Source organism: Myiozetetes cayanensis, unplaced genomic scaffold (genome assembly GCF_022539395.1).
Source record: "Myiozetetes cayanensis isolate MyiCay16 unplaced genomic scaffold, myiCay2020 scf6-25, whole genome shotgun sequence".
Lineage (NCBI taxonomy): Eukaryota > Metazoa > Chordata > Aves > Passeriformes > Tyrannidae > Myiozetetes > Myiozetetes cayanensis.
This window is the reverse complement of record NW_026087853.1, coordinates 36,200,553-36,222,641: the sequence shown is the minus strand read 5'-3', so window position 1 is coordinate 36,222,641 and position 22,089 is coordinate 36,200,553. Positions and strand designations below refer to the sequence as shown.

Below are 22,089 nucleotides of genomic sequence, written 5' to 3'. Positions count from 1 at the left end.
GATATTGCTGGTACGTTTTGGTTTTAAGGCTTTTGTATTTTCAATAAAGGAATCATGTGAAGGCCATTTATTGGGGTTTTGATTTTGATCCAAATATGCATTTATAGTTTAAAAAAGCTTGTCTCGAATTTTTGGAAGGGAAGTTTTAAATTGATTTTACTATGGAATATTTTCAGGGTTTATAGTCATGTTTTAGCTGAGCATTTATATATTTTTTTGCATTAATTTTAACAATCATATTTTCTGTTGCTTTTCTTGAAACTCTACTATAAATAGCAGGAGATAGAAATGTTATCCACATTAAATTTCCTAAAAGTTTTTATATATGTATACTGAAGAAGTACTGTATGCTGTCAGATATATTTGGAAAGAAGAGCTCCTTATCAGATTCTCAGTGAGTCCAGGAAGGCTGTGTTGTTTCCAGGGCTCAGAGTGGCTTTTGATGCCATATCAGAAATGGTGCCTGAGTCTGCGATGAACTACTGCAATTATAACACCAGGGAAACTCTGAAGTCAGCAGCACTGTGATCTTTCTGTGGGGGAAAGGAGAGTAGCTTTCTTTTTAAAACCCTTAGGCATTTGAGGGGGAAGCAGAGGGACACAATCTGCTAGGGATACCTATCACATAGGATGTTACAGTTTCATGTTGGACATTAGGAAAAATTTCTTCACTGAAAGAGTGGTTAAGCACTGGAACAGGGTCCCCAGGGAAATGGTGGAGTCACCATCCCTGGAAGTGTTAAAAAAATTATTAGATGTGACATTTCATGATATGATTTAGTGAGCATGGTGGTATTCAGTCAAACGTTGGACTTGATGATCTTGGAGGTCTTTTCCAACCTTAATGATTCTATGATAGTAGAACAGGTTAGTTCCTTAGCAAAGAAGAAGATGAGCAAGGACAATTAAAACAGTTGCTGTATGTGTGAGTCACGTATGTCGTGAGAATTGGACATGACTGTACGTGCTATTCTGGAATAGCTACTGTGAAACATTCATTCTGGTGTAATGATGCTTTGGAGTTTGGCTGAACCTGCTCTCAGCAGGAATTCAGCAAAATCCAGAAGTCTTACTCCTTCCATTTTCAAAATGCTCTCTTATAGTTCTTATTTGGAAACAGCTCTGATGCTTGAAAACTCATTGTACGTTACTCTGACTCCCATCTAAGCATGAAAAAGAACTGGTGAAGAGTATTGGGGAGATGTGTGCAACAGAGTGGCTTAGAAGAAAATCCAAGTATAAAGGGCAAGGCAAGGAAAAAAAGGAGAAAGTAGTGAAGTCTGAATTGAGGAACTGACTTGGGCAAGAACAAAACACTCAAGACCTTGGGAACCTAGATTTCATTTCAGGAATATCTCAGTTTTAAATTAGTGGGCCTAAGGTCCTTCTGAAAATCCCATTCAATCATCTCCCTTCAAATTAAAGGACTGAGTTTGGAAAGCATACTTGAGTTGTAAAAAGGAGGATATGGAAGAGGAGTATGAATTTTTGCTGGGATAATGCAAAATAATCTTACATTTGTGTCAAACACATGTGACTTCATAATTTGTTTATCACTTCCTATGAGGTATAAAAAGCCACCCATCTGCCTTCCAAAATACGTTTTACATTCTATTACTCTACTCCTTTAAGAATACTGGAACATACCTTTTCTCCTCTTGCTAATTTTGTCAGTCACCGTCTGATGGACAGGGGCCGTCTTTCTATTTGTAACATAATACACATGGATAGCAATCCTCCCTTCTCCATTTACACCAGTGGCAGTACACAAAGGAGTTTAGCAAACACATAGTCTTGCCTTGCCACATCACCTCATTATAGTGAGGTATTCAACCCGTTAGATGTTAAAATGTCTAATAATCCAACCCTTCTGTCTCAATAAACTCCTCAAACAACCATGATGAAAACAAGCAGAAGGATGCGATCAAAGTTACTGATACAAAGTTGATATTGCTTATCACATTAATACACACCATGGGATGAAACATGACATAACCTCAAACATACTCTGGGTCTTGGACTTCGTTGAGATTCTCCTGCGTAGACACAAGAATCTGGGAGTGATAAGATGAGCACATGAGGAGACAGTAGAAAAGACAGAGACTGACAAATGTCAAAAGTATGTGAAGACGACCAATAAGAAACTGTTTCACCTGAGAACTCTGTAGGCTATAGCCAGTTTCACTCTTCTTCTCGCCAGAACACCTCAAAGCTCATTTCAAATGGTTGGGCAGTTGTTGCTCAGACGCTCCTAATAAAATGAAAATTAATGTTCTGCCACTACACAGGAAAAGATTAAAATATCTTAACTGCTTCTTACCACATTTCAATACTGCCTGCTATCTGTCAGCTGCAGGAGAAGTCAGTCCCTTGCCAGACTGCTCTGTATTTGGAGGATGAGCTATTTTTGTTTCGTGAATAATGCTTGGCGCTCAACACCCACCAGTGATATCCTATAAATATCACCAGTGATGAGTTTGGCACTCTAACTCAAGGCTGTGGAGTGGGTGCTACTCAGATGTATTTGTTGGGGATTCTTCCTTCTTCAATTATTGTCCAAAGGGAGTTAGTTTCTTTGGTTCTGTGGACTGGAGGGGTGAGGGCAGGAAGGGGAAGAGGAGAAAAGAGAGGGAGGATAAAGTTTAGTGTTGGTGAGTGTCCTTGATTGGTGTTGGAAACTTCTGCACTGAGAGGGCATTTTAGGTCTTTGTGGTAAAACTTGTCTTGATCTACTTTAATCAAGGATGTGCCCAAAATATGTTTTACATGATCCTTGTGCTTGAAGGCTAAAATAGGCAGCGTGGTGCTTTTATGGTGTGTGGGCTGTGCCTTCAGGTTCCACCTGGTGCAATCCTTGAAATGAACCTGTCTCTGATGGGATAATTTGCCATAAACCAAATTACTTTCAAAGAAAGATTATCTCTGACATTTTTGATGTGTAAAACAGTTTCAGAGAGGAAATGCTTAAGGGTGGGAAAAATATTTGCCTTTCAAATATGGTCTATCATTTTGACCTTATCAATTGGCAGAGGCTGAAATGGAAGGCCAAGTTTCATTCCATTTGACTTTCTCAGATTTGTTTGCTTCTGTGCCGATTTCTGTCATCCTTTCACACATATGACGTGATTGCTGTGGTAGGGTCTACACAACTTTGTGCAGGATTTAGCTTGCTCTTCTTCTCAGGTGGGTTGTGCTAGAGCACGGGCTGTTTGGGAGAGTTGAGGCAACCTGCAGTGTGGATGGAGATAAGCTGGAGAATCAGTGTAAGGGTTGAAATGGTAAGCAATTCTTGTCATGGACTATAATACTCCTTCTAATTCCTGCCTTCCAGGCATGAGTCTGTCTCTGCCCTGTCCTCTGTGCCTGCACTCTCATCAGACAGTGACAAGGATGGTGAAGATGAAGGGAATGATGAAGATGAGTTACGTGGGCTGCAGTCTTTCCATATTCAATCCAACTGCAACACTGAGAGAGACTTGGGTATAAATTTTGAATTAGCTTCATGGGCTTGGGTCTACAAGCTGTTGAAAGACTGTAGAAGCCAAAAGAGATCTCGTGGTGGATTCTAGAGATGTCAAATAAAACTTAGAGATTAGCATTATTGATTTGATGTATTTTTACCACAGATGCTGCAGTGTATTGGTCCAAGCTTTTGGGAGGGCACTGCACTGCGGCAAGTGTTCTGCAGTGGGTCTGCTGAGTCATTGAAAATCTTACATAAAATAGGATGTCTCCATAAAAATTTTGATACAATGGTTTGGTAGTCTATGGGAAAGCATGTACTGGCAGTGGTTCAAAAGGTGTAGGAATACTGCCTTTGAGGAAAGATGAGGTAGAAGGTTGCTCAAAAGCTGGACTACTAGCCAAGGATGTCAACTAGCTGTAAATGTTTTTACCTTTCCAGATCCAGACCTTACCCTCTCAAGAAGCCTTTCCCATTGGGAAATGAGGAGGGTGAGTTACTAAACCTTCAAATTGTTTTTCTTGTCATAGAGAAACTGAAAAAGAAATTTCCAGAGATTGAAAACTTCATTTGCACAGGTGGGAAAGGTGCAGCTGCAGTGGGAAACCTTTGAGAAGCCTCTCTCTGAAAAATGACTTGGGGATGGCAAAATAAAGCATAGTTTAGGAGACAAGGGAGTTTAGAAGCTAGAGTTTCACTTGGGATTTTTACATCAGTATCTTTCCATCAGTTGTTATGCTTTTGCCTCTTAATTTTTGGTCTGAATCTCATGTGATGTTGAAGCTGTTCATATACTTGAATCTGAGCAAGGCATTTAAATACATTTAATTATGCATGAAGCAGCAACAAAAGTATCCCCTCTACTTGATGCTTTATGATCAAAGGTGGGATTTTAAGCTGTCCCACAGATGGTTTTGGGGATTTTATATAGATGGGCATAATTGTGTTTTTCTGTGGGTTTTGTGTTTTTGTTTTTGTTTTTTTTTTTTCTCCTATTTTTCCATAGCAAAACTCAGTCCATAAGACTGTCTGTCTTTCGATTTCCTTCAGGCCAAAGAGATAGCAGCAATCCAGCGCTCAGAGGCTCCAATGAGTAAAATGCCCCGGCAACGTGGGCGCTGGTCCCAACCAAACGGCAACATAGAGATGACTGTGAAATCCATGCTTGACTTGCGTCAGCTGGAGTCCTTCTCTGTTTCCCGTTCTCCAAGTCGAGACTCGCTGTCTCAAAACAGCAATGCGGATGACAGGGAAGAACATAATGACCTTCCTGTGCACATGAACAAAGTAAGGGCACTACTGCTCTGAGGAGATGAATATACTCTGAGTGCATCTGTCCTGTATCTATTTGTTATTACCTACCTTTATTACTAACTGATGCCATTCTTTTTATCATTAAAAGTGTTCTAAGTGACTTCTCAGAAACTTGTTTAGATAACTCTTTTTGTAGTTAGTACTCCTGCAGTGTGTGATTCTTCCATCTTATAGCAAGAGACTGTATAGGATCAAGTTTCTTTTCAATGACAGGAAGACCTCATGTTTCCTTGTAGTTTTTTGATTATTTGTGTCAAAAACAAGCTGAGAAGCTGAGCTTGGAATTACAGACGTGTACCTGACTACCTGTTAGTTCACTCTGCTGGGGAGCAGTTTCTTGACTCTAGTAGCCACTGAAATGTGGCTTATATGATTCCCTTAGTTGTGGGCTGTGCTAGATTAGTAAGTTCTTTTTAATCTTTGTATTGATGTGTCACAGCAACTAATGTGTGCTCATACCTCAGAAAGCTAATGGCTGTTTTCCAGTAGCAGTCTGTCCCAGTGCCTAACTTAATTAGGGTTTTTCCTTCCTTTATAACTGGACGAATGAGGAAAGGGTTGGGCTTTTTGTGTGCAGTAAATAACTTTTTTAGCTGTGGTCCAGTTTTATGAATTATGTCTGATCAGTTTATAGAAGGTAATGGAGGAACATGCTGCCACATGGCTTACGGTCCTGATGTGTGGTCAAAGAGTACTTTACCGAGGAGTCTTAGGGGGTTGCAAACAGGAGACAAAACAGGAAAGTACAGCAGTAGTCTGATAAGTTCAGTAAATAAGGAACAGAAAACACATAGGAGTGCTGTGTTGTCTGATCTCACATTCCTGTGCTGTAATGCATACTTTCTAGCTCTGCACAGCACTGGCTGACTTAAGGAAAAACTCTGGAAATATCTAATTTTCTCTCTCTTTAATTAAACCAGGTTAGCAGCTCAATACCTCCCCAAGATAACGGGTCCTGTGTGCGACCCCAAGTGATTCGGCTTGTGTCTTGTGAAGAGGGGATTTTCTCTCAGGAGCTGGAACCTTCAGAGAGTGAGGAATGTGTAATCTACCCTGAGCAAGATGAAATCCATCCCACAGACTCTAGCAGGTTAAAAATAAGCTCTCTGCTCTGCATGGCTTAGATGTTTCTGTTCTGGTTTTCTTGCATCTTGTGTGGTAACTTGACTGAGTTGATGGATGTCAGGTATGTTTAGTTGAGAGTTTAATGTCAGACAGATGCTAAAGGAATATGAAATGAAGAAGGCAACATTAAAATAATTTTCCTCTAAGGGAACTGCACATTAGCAGTCTCCTCCAAGTTTTTTTTTTCATTGAATGAACAACTTGGGAGCAGCCTTTTTGCTTTCGCCCTTATCTGGATTGAAATAAGCAAGAGAGAACTTGGAAGCTGGAAAACCACCAAACACTGATACATATGTAGCAGTGAAGTGTCTGCCCAGGAGAAATGGCAGAACACATAATTATGACAATTGGGAAAGAATTTAACAAATGTGGTATGTGATGACTCTTCTGTGGGAAACAGAATGGCATGCATGAAATAGATGGAATGGAAAAGGACACTGGAAACAGTGGAGACCTTTTTTATTCCTCTGCTGTTTCTTCTGTTTTAATTTTATGTAATTTAATTTTTCTGTGCTCCATTTTTTTTCCTTCCCTGAATTTTATTCTTCCCTTCTCCTCTTAACCTGGTGGTAATAGCTGTTTAATTTCCTTTGTCTTCTCCTGTTCTGTAAAAAAGAGTGGGCTGATAGCTTTAGACAGAATTTTTTTGCAAGAGTGCATGCCAAGACTTCACAGTTGAAGCTGCTAGGTTTCACCCAGTTTCTCTATTTTTCATTTTCAATTTTATTACGGTAACATTTGGACAGAGTAGACCCATGTGCTGCTCCATCATGTAAGAAAGGGAGACCTTCTAGTGATGTTGAATACAGACTGGACACATCTCACTTTGTGAGCTGCCAGGGGTAGTTGCTGTTGGGTGACTTCTGCATCCTACCTTGCAATGAAGTACATTTGAAACCAAAGTATTTCATAAAGGGGAAAACTGAAGTCCTTAGACAGAAAAACAGTGCTGGTGACATTTGACAAAATAAGATTCATGAAATCACAACAGATATCAGGAACCTGTCCTACAAGATTGTATTTTTGTATGATGTTCTTCACTAAATTAGTCTTTATCTAACTCAGAATCTTCTATATTTTGCCAAAGAGAAGTTGCCAAAAAAAGCAGGTCATGAACATGAAAAAAATAGTGTATTAGAGCTTAAATCTATGGCAAAATGAATTTTCTCTCATGCAGGTATAGGCCTGGTTTTAGTCCCTTTCTCATCACTTAGACCTCTACATTTGTTCCTTACCTGTGGTGGAAATCAAGCCAGGGCAATGCAGGGCTGGTGCCTGGTAATCATGGGAACTGACAACATCCAGCAAGTCAGACAGTCCCCTTGGGACTTCACTGTCCAAGCTTAATGAAATGCAAAAAATATACTGTATTATAATGAGAGAAATCAACTTCTTTTTCTCTTTAAAGCCTTACATTTGTAATCAAAGGTGTTACTAACACAGGTAAGGCCTTATTAAAGTTAAAATGTGTTTCTTTACACGTAAAACAAATATCTGTTCTAGTGCTGTATCTTCCTGTCTCTCTTGTAGTGAGTTCCAGGTAAAAGCATTGCCCCATGGGAAGCTGTGTAGAGGTTATCACAGTAATGGATGCCCAGACAAGCACAGTCCAGACAGTGCTTGCTCTGTAGATTACAGCAGCAGCCGTCTGTCCAGCCCAGACCATCCAAATGAAGGTAAGATGCAAAGACATTATAAATATATTTATACGTGAGCTCTTCATGAGCTGAACTGAAGCCACACTCCTGTTAGTCACACCAGTACTGCTGTAAAGATTCAGGTGCATTTGAACCGACACCTGAGCAAAGCTGCTGTAGAAGCAGGAGTTGGTGCACTTTCCTTGTGCATCTTTGGCTTTCTTTTACCTTGCTAGATAAGGAGGCAGGTTTAGTATTGATTCCCCCATAGGCTATGTTGTTTGTGGGATATTGGTAGACTAGAGAATTATTACACATTATGCTGACTGACTTTAACGTTCTAGGTTCAATTTAGCATCTTTGTTGATTTGTTTTGTTTTGTTTTTTAACCTGACTAATGTTACTCTGATTAAGTTGTTACAGCTTTGGGGGTTTTTTGCCTTTTCCCAGATTCTGAAAGCACTGAGCCCTTAAGTGTAGATGGCGTTTCAGACCTGGAGGGAGAAGGAGAGGAGGATGTGGGTGCTAGCATGCCAGAGGGAGAAATTCCCCAGATACCTGATCAGGAAAAGTTCCTCAAGGAGCATTTTGGGACCCTGAGCAACACTGATGGAAAAGGTACATCTCTCTGTTCAGTGGGGAGACTCCTGATTTTTCCCCTCTATGAACCAAACCAGGCTGCAAGTTCTGATAGGCTTTTATGGATGTGTGTGCACAGAAGGGGGGAAAAAGTGTAGAGAGGCCTAAAGAGGTGTGACATCTGTTAACTCCATCGGTCTGTGTGTAAGATTGCGTGGAGGAGAGTGGGGCCTGTGTCAGTTTGGGTTAAGTGTTGTCCCTGGAATCCTGAAGAGCTGTTCTCTTGTTCCCAGACTAGTTTTTCCTGTTGCATAGTAAGGTATTAGCTGTGTGTCCGCCCCCGCCTCCCAAGGACGACACGCAGTGGCCTCTAGTGGTGTATCAGGGCATAGCAAATGTCACAAAAGAAAAGGCTGAAATGCTGGGTGGAGGGAGAGAATAAGAGGAGACATTGGAGTGGCAGAGGAACTGGTTTGTCTTTATCGACCAACTCCAGAACAAAGTATATCTTTTTAGAATTGTTAATGGTTTCAGGCAGCAATATCTGTTCGTTTTCTTTTTTTTTCTTCCTTTTTTCCCCCTTTTTGATTGTTTTGTTTTCTGCTTGATGCCAGCGCCTCACAGTCCTACAGGCAGGATAGGACACAAAGGGAAGCAAAAAAAGGAGGAGGCGTACCCTTAGGGAGAGTAGCAGCTTAAGGCAGACTAATCTAAATAGAACAGCAAAGGCAAAAGAAATGTAATTATTTCATCCTCTGTGGTTTTAGCTCGAAAAAATCCCCTTGTATATGAGGAAACACTTGATAGTCTCTGTGAAAAGAAAATGCATGTGTCAGAATGTATGTTCTGTAACTAAACTGCTCATTTTTCTCTCTTCTTTAACCAAAATTTTTAGGTGGCTCATGTAGGAATCTGGAAAGAACTGAAAACCTCAGCATTTCCTCTCGCTTTCTTTCCCAGTCCCCGGCTCTCAGGTATGGCTCAGCTTGTTTGAGTGTTTCTGTCTGTTTATTTTAACTAGTATGAGCAGGTCTCATGCTGGGTCCTGGGTGAAAATAGTTGAGCAAACTTCTGGCCTTGGTGTGCCTAGGCACAGCTAAGTGTTAGTGTAGAACCTGGGAGGCTGGCTGCAGACCCTTATGCTTTGGACAGTCTATCCTGGGTCACTTTAGCTGTTCTATTTCTTCCTAAAGCAACACTATTGTTTTGTTCTTTTTCTTTTTCTTCTTTCAAGTGTGTGCTTAATTGTTTCATGATTAATGCCTTGACTGATTAAGTTGGACGAATCGCTAATAATCTAATTTACTCTTCACTGTTTATGCTCTGTTTATTCTTTTGCATTTCATTCAGCTTGGACAATGAAAGTAGACTTGTCAAGTTTTCCTTTGTTTTACAGTCTTTTCTTACTCAGCTTTGTTTCTCGGTCCCATGCCTTCACAGGGTGTTCTGGTGTCTCATACAAAGCCTGTTGGGGATATTATTCTTGCAAAAAAACCTCAGCCCTAAAGCACCCCAAAAGGCCTCTCCAAGCTCCTTCCCTTGTTATTTAAAAAAAAATCCTGACAAAACAAACAAAGAAAAAATCAAACAAAAAATGAGGTAAATATTTTCATTGATCTGGGTTCATAGATGTTTAAAACAAACAAATACTCCTGTATTTCTCTTAAAATGACAACCTGAAATCTCTGCTCAAAGGAATTTGTTGTGTAGGGCTGAGCAGATTTGAATACATCTTCTATGGTTCACCAGCTGTGTCTAGATTCACCATGTTAAGGAAAGTTGTTATTGGTGTATTCAGCTGCTGTTGCTGCTGTCAGGAGTGCCTTGTAGTCTATCTCATGTTGGGACCATATGTTTGCGAGGAAAGCCACTGGTCAGCTATTGTGTAAACTTCTGGAGAGTTGTAGTGAAGAGTTCAGTGATGAAGGAAGTCATTGGTGTTCTAGAAGTGTAACAAGAGAGGTAATCTTAGGTTATGAAAACCTTGAGGCTTTTAATCTCTTTAGCTGTCCAAACATTGAAAGTTGTCTCCTTTATGAAATAAGCCCACTGTTCTTGTCTGCAGTGGAGAGGAAGAGGAAAACTGGGCTTTCCTCTTGAAGATACTGACCAGCTTTCCCAGTCATTATGTTTTCATAATGTTAGGAAAGTATAATTACTTCCTCTTAGGATATCTTAGAATTGAAAAGATTTAGTTAGGTGAGCTGAGAGAAAAGACCTGACCTGACTTTGCCCAGTCTTTGCTATACCTAGAATTTTTCCTTCTCTTTTGCCTTCACCTTTTACAGTGTCCTCCATGGAAACAGCAACCCAATGCCATTTGTGATTGCACAGCCTAGGGGCAAATGCCTGAAGGCTGGAGCTTACAAGGTTGAGTAGAATGAAGTGGTAACAGCTTATGGCATTTTTGACTTTAAAAAGTCCAGATAGAGAAGGGCTCGTAGTGCACGTTCCTGTTTATCCAGAACAACATTCTTACTTGTTTTGACTGGGGTTCCTTTATTGTGTTCCCTAGACGATTGTCGCTCTCTTCGTCAAATCTGATACTGGATTCAAAGCCCATTGAGCTGCCAACCCAGACCAATCAGTTTACACCAGACCTGTTGAAAAGTGACAGCAGCCACCCTGATGATGCACTGGAGAACAGCCAGCTTCTGGAGCGTGTAAATTCCAATCGCGCTATTTATGTGCAGAAAAGACGCAGATCGGCTTTGGAGGCCAGCAGAGTTGGTATGGCTCCTGGGCGAGTTATTGCCTCCTTTCCAGAAGGCCCTGTGAATGCAGTGATGAGAAAGGCACAGTCAGTTCATGACCTTGTGCATGAGGGTAAGAACATAGGTTGGAATGAAGGTATAAACCTGAGAATGAAATGGGGATATTTGAGTAGAGATTTGAATTAAGCTTATGTCTTTCTGCATTCTTAGCGACAGGCTTTACATGTCTTCTAACTCCAAGCCTGTCAAGGGAAAATATTTCTGATTTGTAATGCAGATGCTGGTCTTCTAATTGTCAGTCTCTGATATTTGTCTGGCAGATGTGGGAGGAGCACTGGCAAGGGTAAAATGAAGTATTTGCAAAAAAATTCGCTCTTACTGTGAGTAGTTGCTCCAAGCCAAGACTGAAGCTCCCCAGGATGGGGGGGAGAGAAAGAAGGAAGGAGGAGACAGTAACAGAGAGCTTACTGTATCCATGCCCTCTATGTGAAATAACTCTATTTTTGAAACAATCAACTCAAAGACCGTTACTATGCATGTAGTTTGTTTAAAAAAATGAAAATTCACCTAATCACCACAACAGCTATATAATTTGTCACATGCTTCCTCAGGCTTCTCTGTTAACAGTCACAGCAGTCTGAGGTATTCTGACCGTACACTTTTAAGAACAAATCTCTCTTATTGGGAAAACAGCAGCGTGTGAGCAGGATGAGGGATGGGAAGAAAAGACAGCTGTTGAGGCTTGGTGATATTGACCTGAAGTAGTGGTTTTGTACACATCTCCTAGGGCCTGAACTGAGTCGCATAGGCAGGAGCAGCTCTGTTACTTTCCAATTTAGGAATTCACTGCAGGCTCTTGTCTATTTTTGGTGTGTTTGTCTGTTTAATTTTCAGATAAGGGTCCTGGAGTGATATCCTCTGCCAAGCAGCGTCCTCAGACTCTTTTGGTGGCTGAGAAGGATCCCAGACCTAACAATTGCAGGGTGTTATCAGCCAGTATGTTGAAGATGGATGGATCTGGTGCTCTGTTGGCCAAAGATGTCAGGGCTGCAAAACCAAAGTCCTACATGAACCCAACAACCAGCTTCCGGGCTAAGATGTCAAGGAGCATATCTGTAGGGGAAAATCTATACCTTGGTTCCTCCACTGAAATGTTGACTGATGGGAGAACTAGCCCTCCAGTGATAGAGAAGACACAATTTAGTTCCACAACAGATACTGAGAAGATTAAGCTACCAGTGAAAGAAAATGTTCCAGTGAAACCCACACTTCAGCCAGTTGTAAACTGCTCATCTCCCAAGTCCTTCCACAGCAAGTTGGCATCATCAAACCGAGCACATCTGATTCTTGACATTCCCAAGCCATTGCCTGATAGACCCACACTGGCCTCCTTCTCACCCACTACCAAAACAAAAACCCTGCTTGAGCCACAGTCTCCACAGTCACCTGCTGGGGCCTCTAAAAAGAAACCTTCTTTTCCTGAGGTCCGAGCCTCCAAGAGGGAGAACCAAACTGCAGTGTCTCTGGTTCCTAGTAGAGAGATCCCAACAGGGCTTGCTAAGGAGAGCCCAGTGGATTGTTCAGTCTCAAGGACAGATTGCCAGGATGAACCAGGGGTCAGTAATCTAAAACTGAGAGAGTTGTCAGAGAGCCGGCACCTAAGGTCTCCTGAGGGCACACTGCCCAGGTGCAGGGAGAGGATCACCGGCATCGCCTGTGTGCTAGACAACCAACCTGGACTTTGCCCACTAGACCCCACCAGGCCGAGGTCTCCTACGTCTATAACTGCCTTGGCACAGGTCTCAGGTGTGCATGGATACCCGTATCTTATCTTCCCCCTTCTGTCTCCTGTCTTTGTGAACCGCCTCACGATCCCATCACATTTCTTTACGTCCAGCTTCTGGCCTGTCTCGTCCTGTCTGCACCTGTCTCGTTCCATAAGCCATCCCCTCAATGGTGAGACACTTCTTCAACTAACATCTTTTTCTCTGTCTTTAGTTTCCATTTTCTCTGGGTCTTATGTCTGATGGTCCATCGTAGCTAAATGTTTTGTAGACCTCAGCACTGTCATGTTTTTAGTGATTTACCTATAGGGACTCAAACCTCTTTCCGGTCAATGCTAAAATCTGACATGCTAGGAATCCCCATGAGTGTGTAGGTCATATCCCCCATGCCCCTCTCATAGCAGCTTGATCAGTAGGTGAAGGTAGAGGCCAGCATATGCTAGCTGAGCCAAGCAAGCACTGATAACACTGGCAGTGAAGTTATGCCAGGCAGCTCAAGCTTTACTTTGTTAATATGCAAGTATGCAGGGCCTAGAAGGCCCTGCATACTTGTGTGAGATAAGGCTTGACCAGTGTGAGGTCCTTGCTGTAGCCACCTATGGAGTGAGAAGATCTCTGTGCTGCTATTGCTCTGCTTTGAGGACATGTCTGCAAAATGGATATGTGGTGCATGTGCAGACCTAGCCTTTGGGTTTGAACATAAAGAACATGGATTAATTTTTGACTTAACTCTAGTTTGGAGAAAAAGGTATGAGGTGGGAAATTGTTTCACCTGCTGAAAATAGCTCTTGGATCTGCTACAGGCCCTGGTATAAGGTACTTCAGTCAAATGAAAACTAGCAGGTAATTGTGAACTGAAGTAAAAATCCTGCCTTCCAAGGCAGGAAAACCTCCAGTGGCAGAGAAGACACAGTTTAGTCTTACATCATCTGCTGAGGTACTGAATCCTTGAGGGGTTTTTCTTTAGTGTCATAATCTGAAAGGAAATGCATCTTTCCGAGTCGTGCGATAGAAAGCTGGATGTTAACCACTGCACTGATACCTTGTACCTTCAGGGGCTATGCAGTGCACAGTTTTTAATCCCTTTTGCTATTGCTGTTCTTACCCATATCTGAGAAGGGATAGCTCTGTAATCCTCAGATCAATTACTTTCTGTGGTGCCAGGCTGTTGCACTATTCGTCACAGTAGTTAAGCACAATATTTCTGAACCGAAGGAATGCAGAAGGATAATCTGGTTTTGATGCACTGTTATTTTTCTTTCTGCATTTCTAGAGGGATCAAACACCCTAAGATTGAAGCACTGTTATGTAAAACAGGAAGTGTTTTGTCTGAGGGACCTGCTGCTCTCATACTGTAACTGCACTAAAGGACAGTGAGTATGTCTGAAACTTTCAGACCCTCCCCCCACAGGGGTGAGCTTTCCTCCAGCAGCAGATGCAGCCTGAAGTTGTGGAATCCCATTCTACAGCAGAGTTGTAGTAAAGTGTACTCTTTAGGCAGAGCTTTTTCTTCTAGATTTGGAAATCAAGCAACATATAAAATGGGTTTTGGTCAGTTTGAGAATTAGCACAGATAGTAACACAGAAAGAGCAACTTTTTTTTTAGTATTGATTTATTTTTTTAAACAGCTCCCAAGACATACCACACCATGGCAGAATATTTAACAGCATTCTTTAGTGAGTTAGGATGATTTAGCACTGTGGATCCCCAATATTATTTTTTTTCTCAGTAGGCAACTGTCAGCTTTAAGCTTCTTGCAGACCACATTTCCCAAAATTTTAGTGGTAGATGCTGGAAAAACTGTTTAGATCCAACTTGGTTGTTGCTGTGAACAACTTACTGTGGCTTATGGGAATCACAGTGTGGCAGTTTGGATTAAAACTGTAGGGTTGACAGGGACCTGTTCGGCGTCTGACTTGCTCTGTGACTTTGGGTTTCCACTTAATTTTTCTGTCCTTCCATTTTCCTTCTTGTGTAACAGCTGCAGATAAAGAGACTTAATTGTTCTTGTGAAAGCATTTTGACATGTACAGTTAAAATGCTGTAGATGTGCTTAATACTGTTGCTGTGTTTAATATTCTATGCTGGTTTCTGAAGAGCTCTGTACTGCACACCCAAGAGGCAGAAAATGCCTGTTACTTAAGCATTTATGTTAGGTCTTGTGACCTTTCTCCAGACTGGCAGCTCCCAGAGATGGAGACCAGAATAAAAAGAATGATCAGAGGAGAAATCCAGAAACAATCATGAGAAGAAACAGCTGGGTTTCAAACATAAAGAGGGAAAGAGGGGGGGCAGAAGGCAAGAATCTTGGACTGCACTGAAGCCCACTGTACTCAAACTTCATGGGTGATTTGGGATCAAAACATGCAGATGGAAGGATTTGTTCATGCCCCTTTGTTCTTCTAGATGTGTTTTTTTTGTGTATAAATAGATATTTTTCTAGCTGCATTTGTTTTTACATTATCTAGATGTATTCATAAAGTTAGCTCAAATCCCCTCCAGCATGTTCAAAAATGATGTTCTTAGAAGTGGAGAAATTATAGAGCTAATGTGTCCAGGCCTTTGCAAATTGAAGATTACCACAGACTGCGTGTGTGTGTGTCTATGTCTTTGTTCATGGTTTATGTCTATCTCATGAGAGTGTTTATTTTATTAAAAATTGCAGGCCTTCAACTCCAATGTTTTGGAGATAATATCTGGTGGGGACAGGCAGAAGATACTGTCTTACTTAAAGTTGCTTACTTTTTTTTCTCACTTTTGAATTGTGTGTATCAGCAGTGTATGTCCTGGATTGCTCAGAAATGTGAATCTGTTGTGATTGAGTTTGTTTGTCAGCACTCCTGTGGACCACAGTCCTCACTAGAGAACAGTGTAATAATTCAGTATAATCCATCATCCTCAGCACTTAGCTGTACATGGTGCAGAAGGATACTTGAGGGGAAGATTTTAAATTTCTGACTATGTGGAAGCTAAATTAGAGGCTGCTCAGATCAGTCCCTCTTGCCACTGGAAACCTTCATACAAACTTGAATTATAATTAAAAATGGGTAATCTGTGGCTATCCTTGACTGTGACAAAAATGTGCAACCTGAGAAAATACATTGCTGACTTTGGAGAGTCTAAGGATTGGAAAAATAGGGATGTTTGAAACAAGCAGCATCTCTAAGTAATATGAAGGAAAGTCCATGTAGAACTGGCCTATTTAATGATTTGCTCAAACCAGCCCTAAAAATTGAACGAGAAGTGTGCACATGGTCTTTCAAGTATGTATTAAGAACCCTGGGTTTTCTTACCCAGCTGTGAGATCGCGGACAGTGGAGTGTCTGTGCCTTAACTCATGTTTTTGTTTTTCCCTCCCATTCAGAGTCGGGCATCAGCATAGAGCAGTGTGAGCACGTGGTATCCGAGCTCCAGGACAGCATGCGCAAGGCCGTTCACCTTTACCGCATGGTGAGTGACCTCAGACGTGGGCTCTGTCACGGCAGGTTGGCTTTGCAGCCCACAAACATTGAACGTGCGTGCTTGCTGGCTCAAGGTGTTCTCCTGACTGGAGAGCTCACAAGCTGCTTGGTTGTCCGCTTGACTACACCTTAAGCTTGAGGCAGGGAGGCAGGGGCTCCCAGTTTCCAACTTTTGGATTTTCCAATAGTTTGTTACGGTACTCTGAGCAAATCAATTAACTTTTCAGTCTGTTTAGCCTATCTGTAAACTGAAGATAACAATATGCTCTTTTTCAAAGGGGTATTAGGGAATTAGTTAATATTTATACAGTTCTTTTGGGATATGAAATATAGGAGTTTTAAGTTTTATTATTCCCATCTGTTCTTTGTGTTTGATGCATGGGAAAAGGATTAGCAAATGTGAGATATCATGGGAATCCAGCTGTGAAAGGGAACATGCAACCATTCTCTTGTCCCCCTCACTGCCAGACCAGAGTTACATGGAGAACAATATAACAGCTCTTCATTTCTTTGCTTAGCACTGATCTGTCAAGTCTCCTGTAATGAGTGTGAAACTTCCACCATGAGGATCTGCTGTGTGGTCCTCTGCAGCTCTGGCCACAGCACTCTGACCTTGCTCTGTTCCTGTGACCAGCTGCATCTGGCAGACAGGAGGGAAAGCGGACTGTGGCCCTGTGCTGCATCTGGGAAACATAGCACCTCCTTAAGCCCAGTATAAGGGGAATTCTACCCAAAAATGTACTTCCCATCTCTGTCCTATTGGAGTAATGCCTCTGGATTTTGTGTGACTAGCAGTATTAGATGCATGCCCTGCCCATGACTAAATAGGCAGTCTCAAATGTTGAAGCAAATGACACTAGATTGGTCTGCAAATCTTCATGGTTTCACCTCCCTAAAGGGCTGAAACTGCTTATTTGGTGCTGTACCTAAACGCAAATGCATTTTTTTCCCCTCACCCCTTTTTGTTTTCAGGTGTTAAATAATACAGAATCTTCTACTGACAAAGATAAAATAGCAGGCCTCCTGACAGAAACATTCTCCTCAATGAAGAAAGAATTGGACTCTCTGAAGCATGAGGAAGAGCTTCCAAAGGTTGAGGAGGTACTGGCAAAGCCACAGGATAACACTAGCCCACTGAATGAGGGATGTGGTGCCAATCTACCGAGTCCCAAGGGTTTGGGAGATGAGCAGACACTAGCTTTGCTGGAACAGTACTCGGAGCTATTGCTACAAGCCGTGGAACGACGCATGGACAAAAAACTCTAGGACGGGTGGCTTTCAGGTGTTTGTGTGTACACAGAAATAATCCCAAGAAGAGGACCACAGAGAGAGCTTCAGACCGATGCTGTCATCGCACTGGTCGAGGGCTGATGGGGACACCGTTATAAATGGATTTCCTCAGGCTCCTATGACAGACTTGATCTAATTCTTAGCAATGTGCTGGCCACAGTTTTAATATTTTTCAACTTCCTATCTCTAAACAAAGTCTTGAAAGAGGAGTTTGGAGAAATTGCCTTGAAGTTTCTTCATAGCCAGTCAGGATGTTTGGCATTTAAAAAAAAAACTAAGAAATTCCAGTTTATCCAAGAAATTCTGAACTGCTGACTAAATGCAAAGGAGTCTAAGTGAAGCCAATCCTTTCCTCTCCAAGGCTTCAGGAGAATCAAGAAGCAGACTTTTTCTGGGTTTATTTATTAATTTATTTCTCTGACTGTTGCTCTGTGCCATGTTTGTGGCTGTTATCTTTGTCCTTTAAAAGAACTGTCGATCCCTTTGCCATATCCCAGCGAGAAACAATCTCTGTATTATAAACCCCCAACAGGGAGACAGGCTGGAGCGTCTGTGCAATTAATGAACTTTTCTCTGCTTAAATCTTGTCTTGCTGTTCTTTCTTTTCCTGCCTTAGTTTTGTTACCTGCAGTAATCCTGCTGTTGTTTATGACTCTGTCTGCTTTTCTTTTGTTTCGAGGCAGTCCCCACACTGTGTTTTATCTGCATTTGCTTCCAGGGGAATGCTCTGCATCCCTTGGACCATGCTTTGGAGATTACTTTATGAATTCATTAGTATTGATGTTATATTGATACTTCAGACCGGGTTTTCTGCAGACATTTTAAAAATGAGATTTAGATACAATACAAAAGTTTGTTTCAGCCACTTTTCATAATTAGGAATTGGATATTGACTTTGATGTTGTCATGACTAGGAAATTTGGGGTGATGATTTATTTGTTGAGAAGTGACACAGAAAAGCTTGTTTCCATCTCTTGCAGTGTAACTCTGGATCTGAGAGATCTTCAATGTCATGACTCATCCATGTAATTTGTTTCAGTGTGATAGGAAGATGTTTTCTTCTTGCCTTTACAGGAAAACAGAACATTTACATCTCAAGAAAGTTGGGATTTTTTTACCTTTTGTAAAACTATTTCAACTCCCCACAGAAAATGATTTCCCAAGATCTTCAAACAAGATATTTTGGGGTGTGATCACTACCATTACCCCTGCCTTCAGCCTCTTTGCTTTTCATGAACTTCTAGTCTGAGAAACAGAAAATCTTCTCTTCTTGCATTTGTGTGTGCAATATTCTTCTTGCCCTGTGGAGCTTCTCTAAGCCCATGCTAACTTGTGTTTGTTGTGGCTTAAAACTGTCTAGTGATGTTTTCAGGTCAATAATAAGCTAAGAAAAAAAAAATTTAAACCAATGAAATTCTTCAGCACCTTCCCCCTTACTCCTACTCCTTTCAAAAACAAGGGCAGATACACAAAGTGTTTTATTTCTTCCATCTCCTATCTGTCTTGCATTTATTTTAAGGCAGAGCAGTGTAATCCTAGTTCATAAAACTAATGCAAGGAACAAGCTTTTGGTGGGAGGGAGACTGCCGTCATCTGTGGAAGTCAGTCAAAAGCAGCCAGACTGCATCACTTGGTTACATAGGTTACACATGTTGGAAGCAATTTTCTTTCATTTTACAGTCCTGGCTGTTGTCTCTCTGAAGCCCTGTGGAAATGTGGTCTGTTGACTTTTCTGTCGTTCTGTGACTGCAGATCTACAGTGCAGCCTTTTTTCTGCGGGGCTGGCCAGACTATTGTAGGATGACCTATTTCTTCCAAATAACTCTATGGATGAATAATCTGCAGTTCTTTCTCTCCCCCTAATAGATTTGCTGCCTGATCACCACTGCTGAGTGCTTCAGGACATGGGAGTATGGGGAACACTTTGAGAGCTTTCCAGCTACTTCTGCCTGTAATTTAAACCTGCGTAATCATGTTTCAGGTGTCCTTGCTAACCTTCCTTCCATGGGTTTGTACTGAAACTTTAAAAGTGTTGTTTTCTAGTTCTGTCTCTGCACTGCACTGTGCTGAATCAGCTGGTGTGCTTGGTCCCATGGGCAGCTTCTCTTGCACAGACAGGTTTTGCAAAGGAAGGCAAGTTGAAAGCCAGAGAGGAAATGTCTGGCGGTTTCTTTGAGTGAAAAGGTCTGCTGGAGAGGCCGCGAGCGGAATGTATGATGACAGTCATGTTGGGTCTGTGATGGGAGTTAGTGTGGATCAAGCTTGCTTTTGAGGTGACCAGTTCCTCCACTTTCAGACTGTGAACATATGTCCTAGTATACAGGAAATTTCTTGCTGTACTGGGGCTACAAGACACTCAGGAAAAATAACAGACCCTTCAACCCAGGTATCTTTTGGGTACTGTTGATAATGGTTTGAGGGTTCTTTATATTACTTCCTTGTGCAATTTTATTCCATTTTATTATTTAAACTTTGAGGTAGTGACAAAAAGGTCAGAGATGGTACAGAAGAGCTAGTGGTAAGAATAAAATTCCCATTAAGGTAAAGAGCAACAACCAGTAAAGCTGGCATAGAGATATGGAACAAAGCTCCTTGGAAATAAGTCATGTGAAACAAATCTGGTTTTTAAGCTGATCACAGTGGGTTTTGTTTCCTGGAATGGATTTTGCTCAGGGTTGTGACTGTATACAGGAAACCAGAGGTAAAATCTGATCAGAATGATGGTAAGAGAAGTGTCAGGCAAGTAGATCAGCTGGAGAATAGTTGTGTAGTTTAAAATAAGTTTAGAATAGTATATGTAGGAGACTCAGGAAAGCAGAATAGAAGTAGAGATAGTTTTGGCCTGAAGAACACCATTTGGCCAATACCCGTGAAAGGTACAGTACCAAAAGGCTTTAGGAAAGTAGATTTAGGACTTGGAGATGGTGGTCTGATGGTGAAGAATGAATTGGAAGGGGTTTGTTTTTAAATACGTCCTATTGGGCCTCTTGTTTCTTCTCTTGCTGTTCTCTAAATAACGGCTCTTTACTTAAATGGCAAAGTCGTGAACTGTTTGTTTAAGGCTTTGATGTTACGAATTGAGTAGTAGAAGCCCAGTAAAGGAGATGCTGGTGCCACAGGTTTGTTGCTGAGAGGGATGAGTAGGCAGTGTTGCTCTATGTAATTTGAGACTGATCCAACTGATTCTTCCCTACTGATTTCCTATTGCTGGCAGTAGGAAATATTCCTAAACATTCTCGTTTACAGAAAAAGGGGGTGTAAATGTGTTACATTTTGTTGCACCTTGTGAGTATGTTTCACCACAGGCTGTCCATTGGGCCAGGTAGAGAAATACTGAATGGTAACTGCATGGGAAGTGAAGAGGCTTGTCAGAGGAGGTAATAAATTTGAGTCTATCCTTCTTAATGGTTTGTGATCCTCTCACTGATTTGTGTGGGTATTAGCATAGACACAAGACACCTGTGTTAAGACAAGTTATTTGTTTAACAGAAAGCCTGTAAAAATAATTTGGACCTACCTATCCTCTTTGCATACATTTTTTTCCCCTCCAACCTAACATTCCTGGTCAAAATGAGAAGTTGTAGGGGAGGTTTTTCCATCTTGGAAATAGTACTGCTTTACCCGTGGGACTCCCTCAGTTCATTCTAGGGCTCTCTTGAACTGTGACAGCAGGAAGGGCTGCAACCTGAGAGGGCAGCAAACTCTGTTTGCTGTTGCAGGCGCGTAACACCCTCCTCCCCATCCTGCTATAGCACCCAGGAGCTGTGGGTATGGGAGTCTGCATTTCTTCCAACTCCTCTCTCAGGTTGTCCTCTCCTTTCTGTGCGGCCTCCCATGTGATAACTGGGTCAAGGCTTTACAGCAGCCCCCTCCCCGTTTTGCAGACTTCATCATGACTCAGAGGAATTGGGACGTTTCTTTCTGGGAGTAGAAACATACCAATTAAATTTTTAAAAAAGAACGAATATGTATATAAATATATATAAGAAAAAAAAAAGAAAAAGAAATGCAGGTATTTAAATGCCCTCGGTAAATTCATGCATGCATACAGTGTCTCCCCTCACCCCCACTCCTTTGGATGTGTAGCATCCAGGATACTGAATGACAAGAAACCTCATTAAAATGGTAGACAGGTCTTCTAGCAACCCCGGAGAGAGCAGGTGCTTCCTTCTGTGGGTAAGTGCAGCGTGTGCCATGTTTCAGGCGGCGCTGTGTGAGTGAGCGGGGGCAGGTGCGGCGGTGCTGGTGTGTGTCACCTGCCGTGGGCGCGGCGGGAGCCGAGTGGGGCAGCGGCCTTAGGAGCAAGCCATGTGCGCCCTCGACCAGGCAGGCACCTCCCCACCTGTGCTCTCCGACACTGCCCTTTTCCTTCACCCCTGTAAAAAACAAGACAAACAAACAAACAAAAATCCCTCATGCTTTATTTATAAATGTGTGGTTTTATACTTTTGGCTTTAGGTAAAATACTTTTTTTTTTTTAATTATTATGTGGAAAAAATAAAAATTCGTTTGTTCGGTTGTTTTTGTTTTGGTTTCTTTTTTTCTTTTTGTTTTTGCACTGTGAGGCTCCCCCGGGAGCAGTTTTTAACTCTGTATTCATTTGTACTCCGTGTCTTAAACTGTTTCAAATAAACACGTGACCATTTGTTACCGAGCTGCCAGACCCACTCGCCCGAGGTTCGTGTTCCGGGGGAAGGGGCGGGGAGAGATGGGATGGGGAA

The 22,089-nt window shown here is 41.8% G+C and overlaps 1 protein-coding gene across 5 annotated transcripts in view; it reads left to right on the top strand.

Annotated features, from left to right (window-relative positions):
* The window catches only part of MAPKBP1 (mitogen-activated protein kinase binding protein 1), a 101,368-nt gene extending 79,346 nt beyond the window's left edge, over positions 1–22,022 (top strand). For 3 of the 5 annotated variants that reach the window (XM_050336999.1, XM_050337002.1, XM_050336998.1), the window contains 11 exons: positions 3,332–3,480; positions 3,905–3,954; positions 4,514–4,750; positions 5,698–5,867; positions 7,433–7,578; positions 7,990–8,157; positions 9,014–9,092; positions 10,634–10,944; positions 11,727–12,638; positions 15,982–16,067; positions 17,051–22,022. In XM_050336999.1, the coding sequence (XP_050192956.1) occupies positions 3,332–3,480; positions 3,905–3,954; positions 4,514–4,750; positions 5,698–5,867; positions 7,433–7,578; positions 7,990–8,157; positions 9,014–9,092; positions 10,634–10,944; positions 11,727–12,638; positions 15,982–16,067; positions 17,051–17,344 (2,602 nt within the window). In that variant the 3' untranslated portion in view covers positions 17,345–22,022. Of the gene's footprint in view, positions 1–3,331; positions 3,481–3,901; positions 3,955–4,513; positions 4,751–5,697; positions 5,868–7,432; positions 7,579–7,989; positions 8,158–9,013; positions 9,093–10,633; positions 10,945–11,726; positions 12,639–15,981; positions 16,068–17,050 lie in introns of all 5 variants that reach the window. The other 2 variants (XM_050337001.1, XM_050337003.1) reach the window with 2 other exon arrangements.
* Positions 22,023–22,089: the final 67 nt, after the last annotated feature.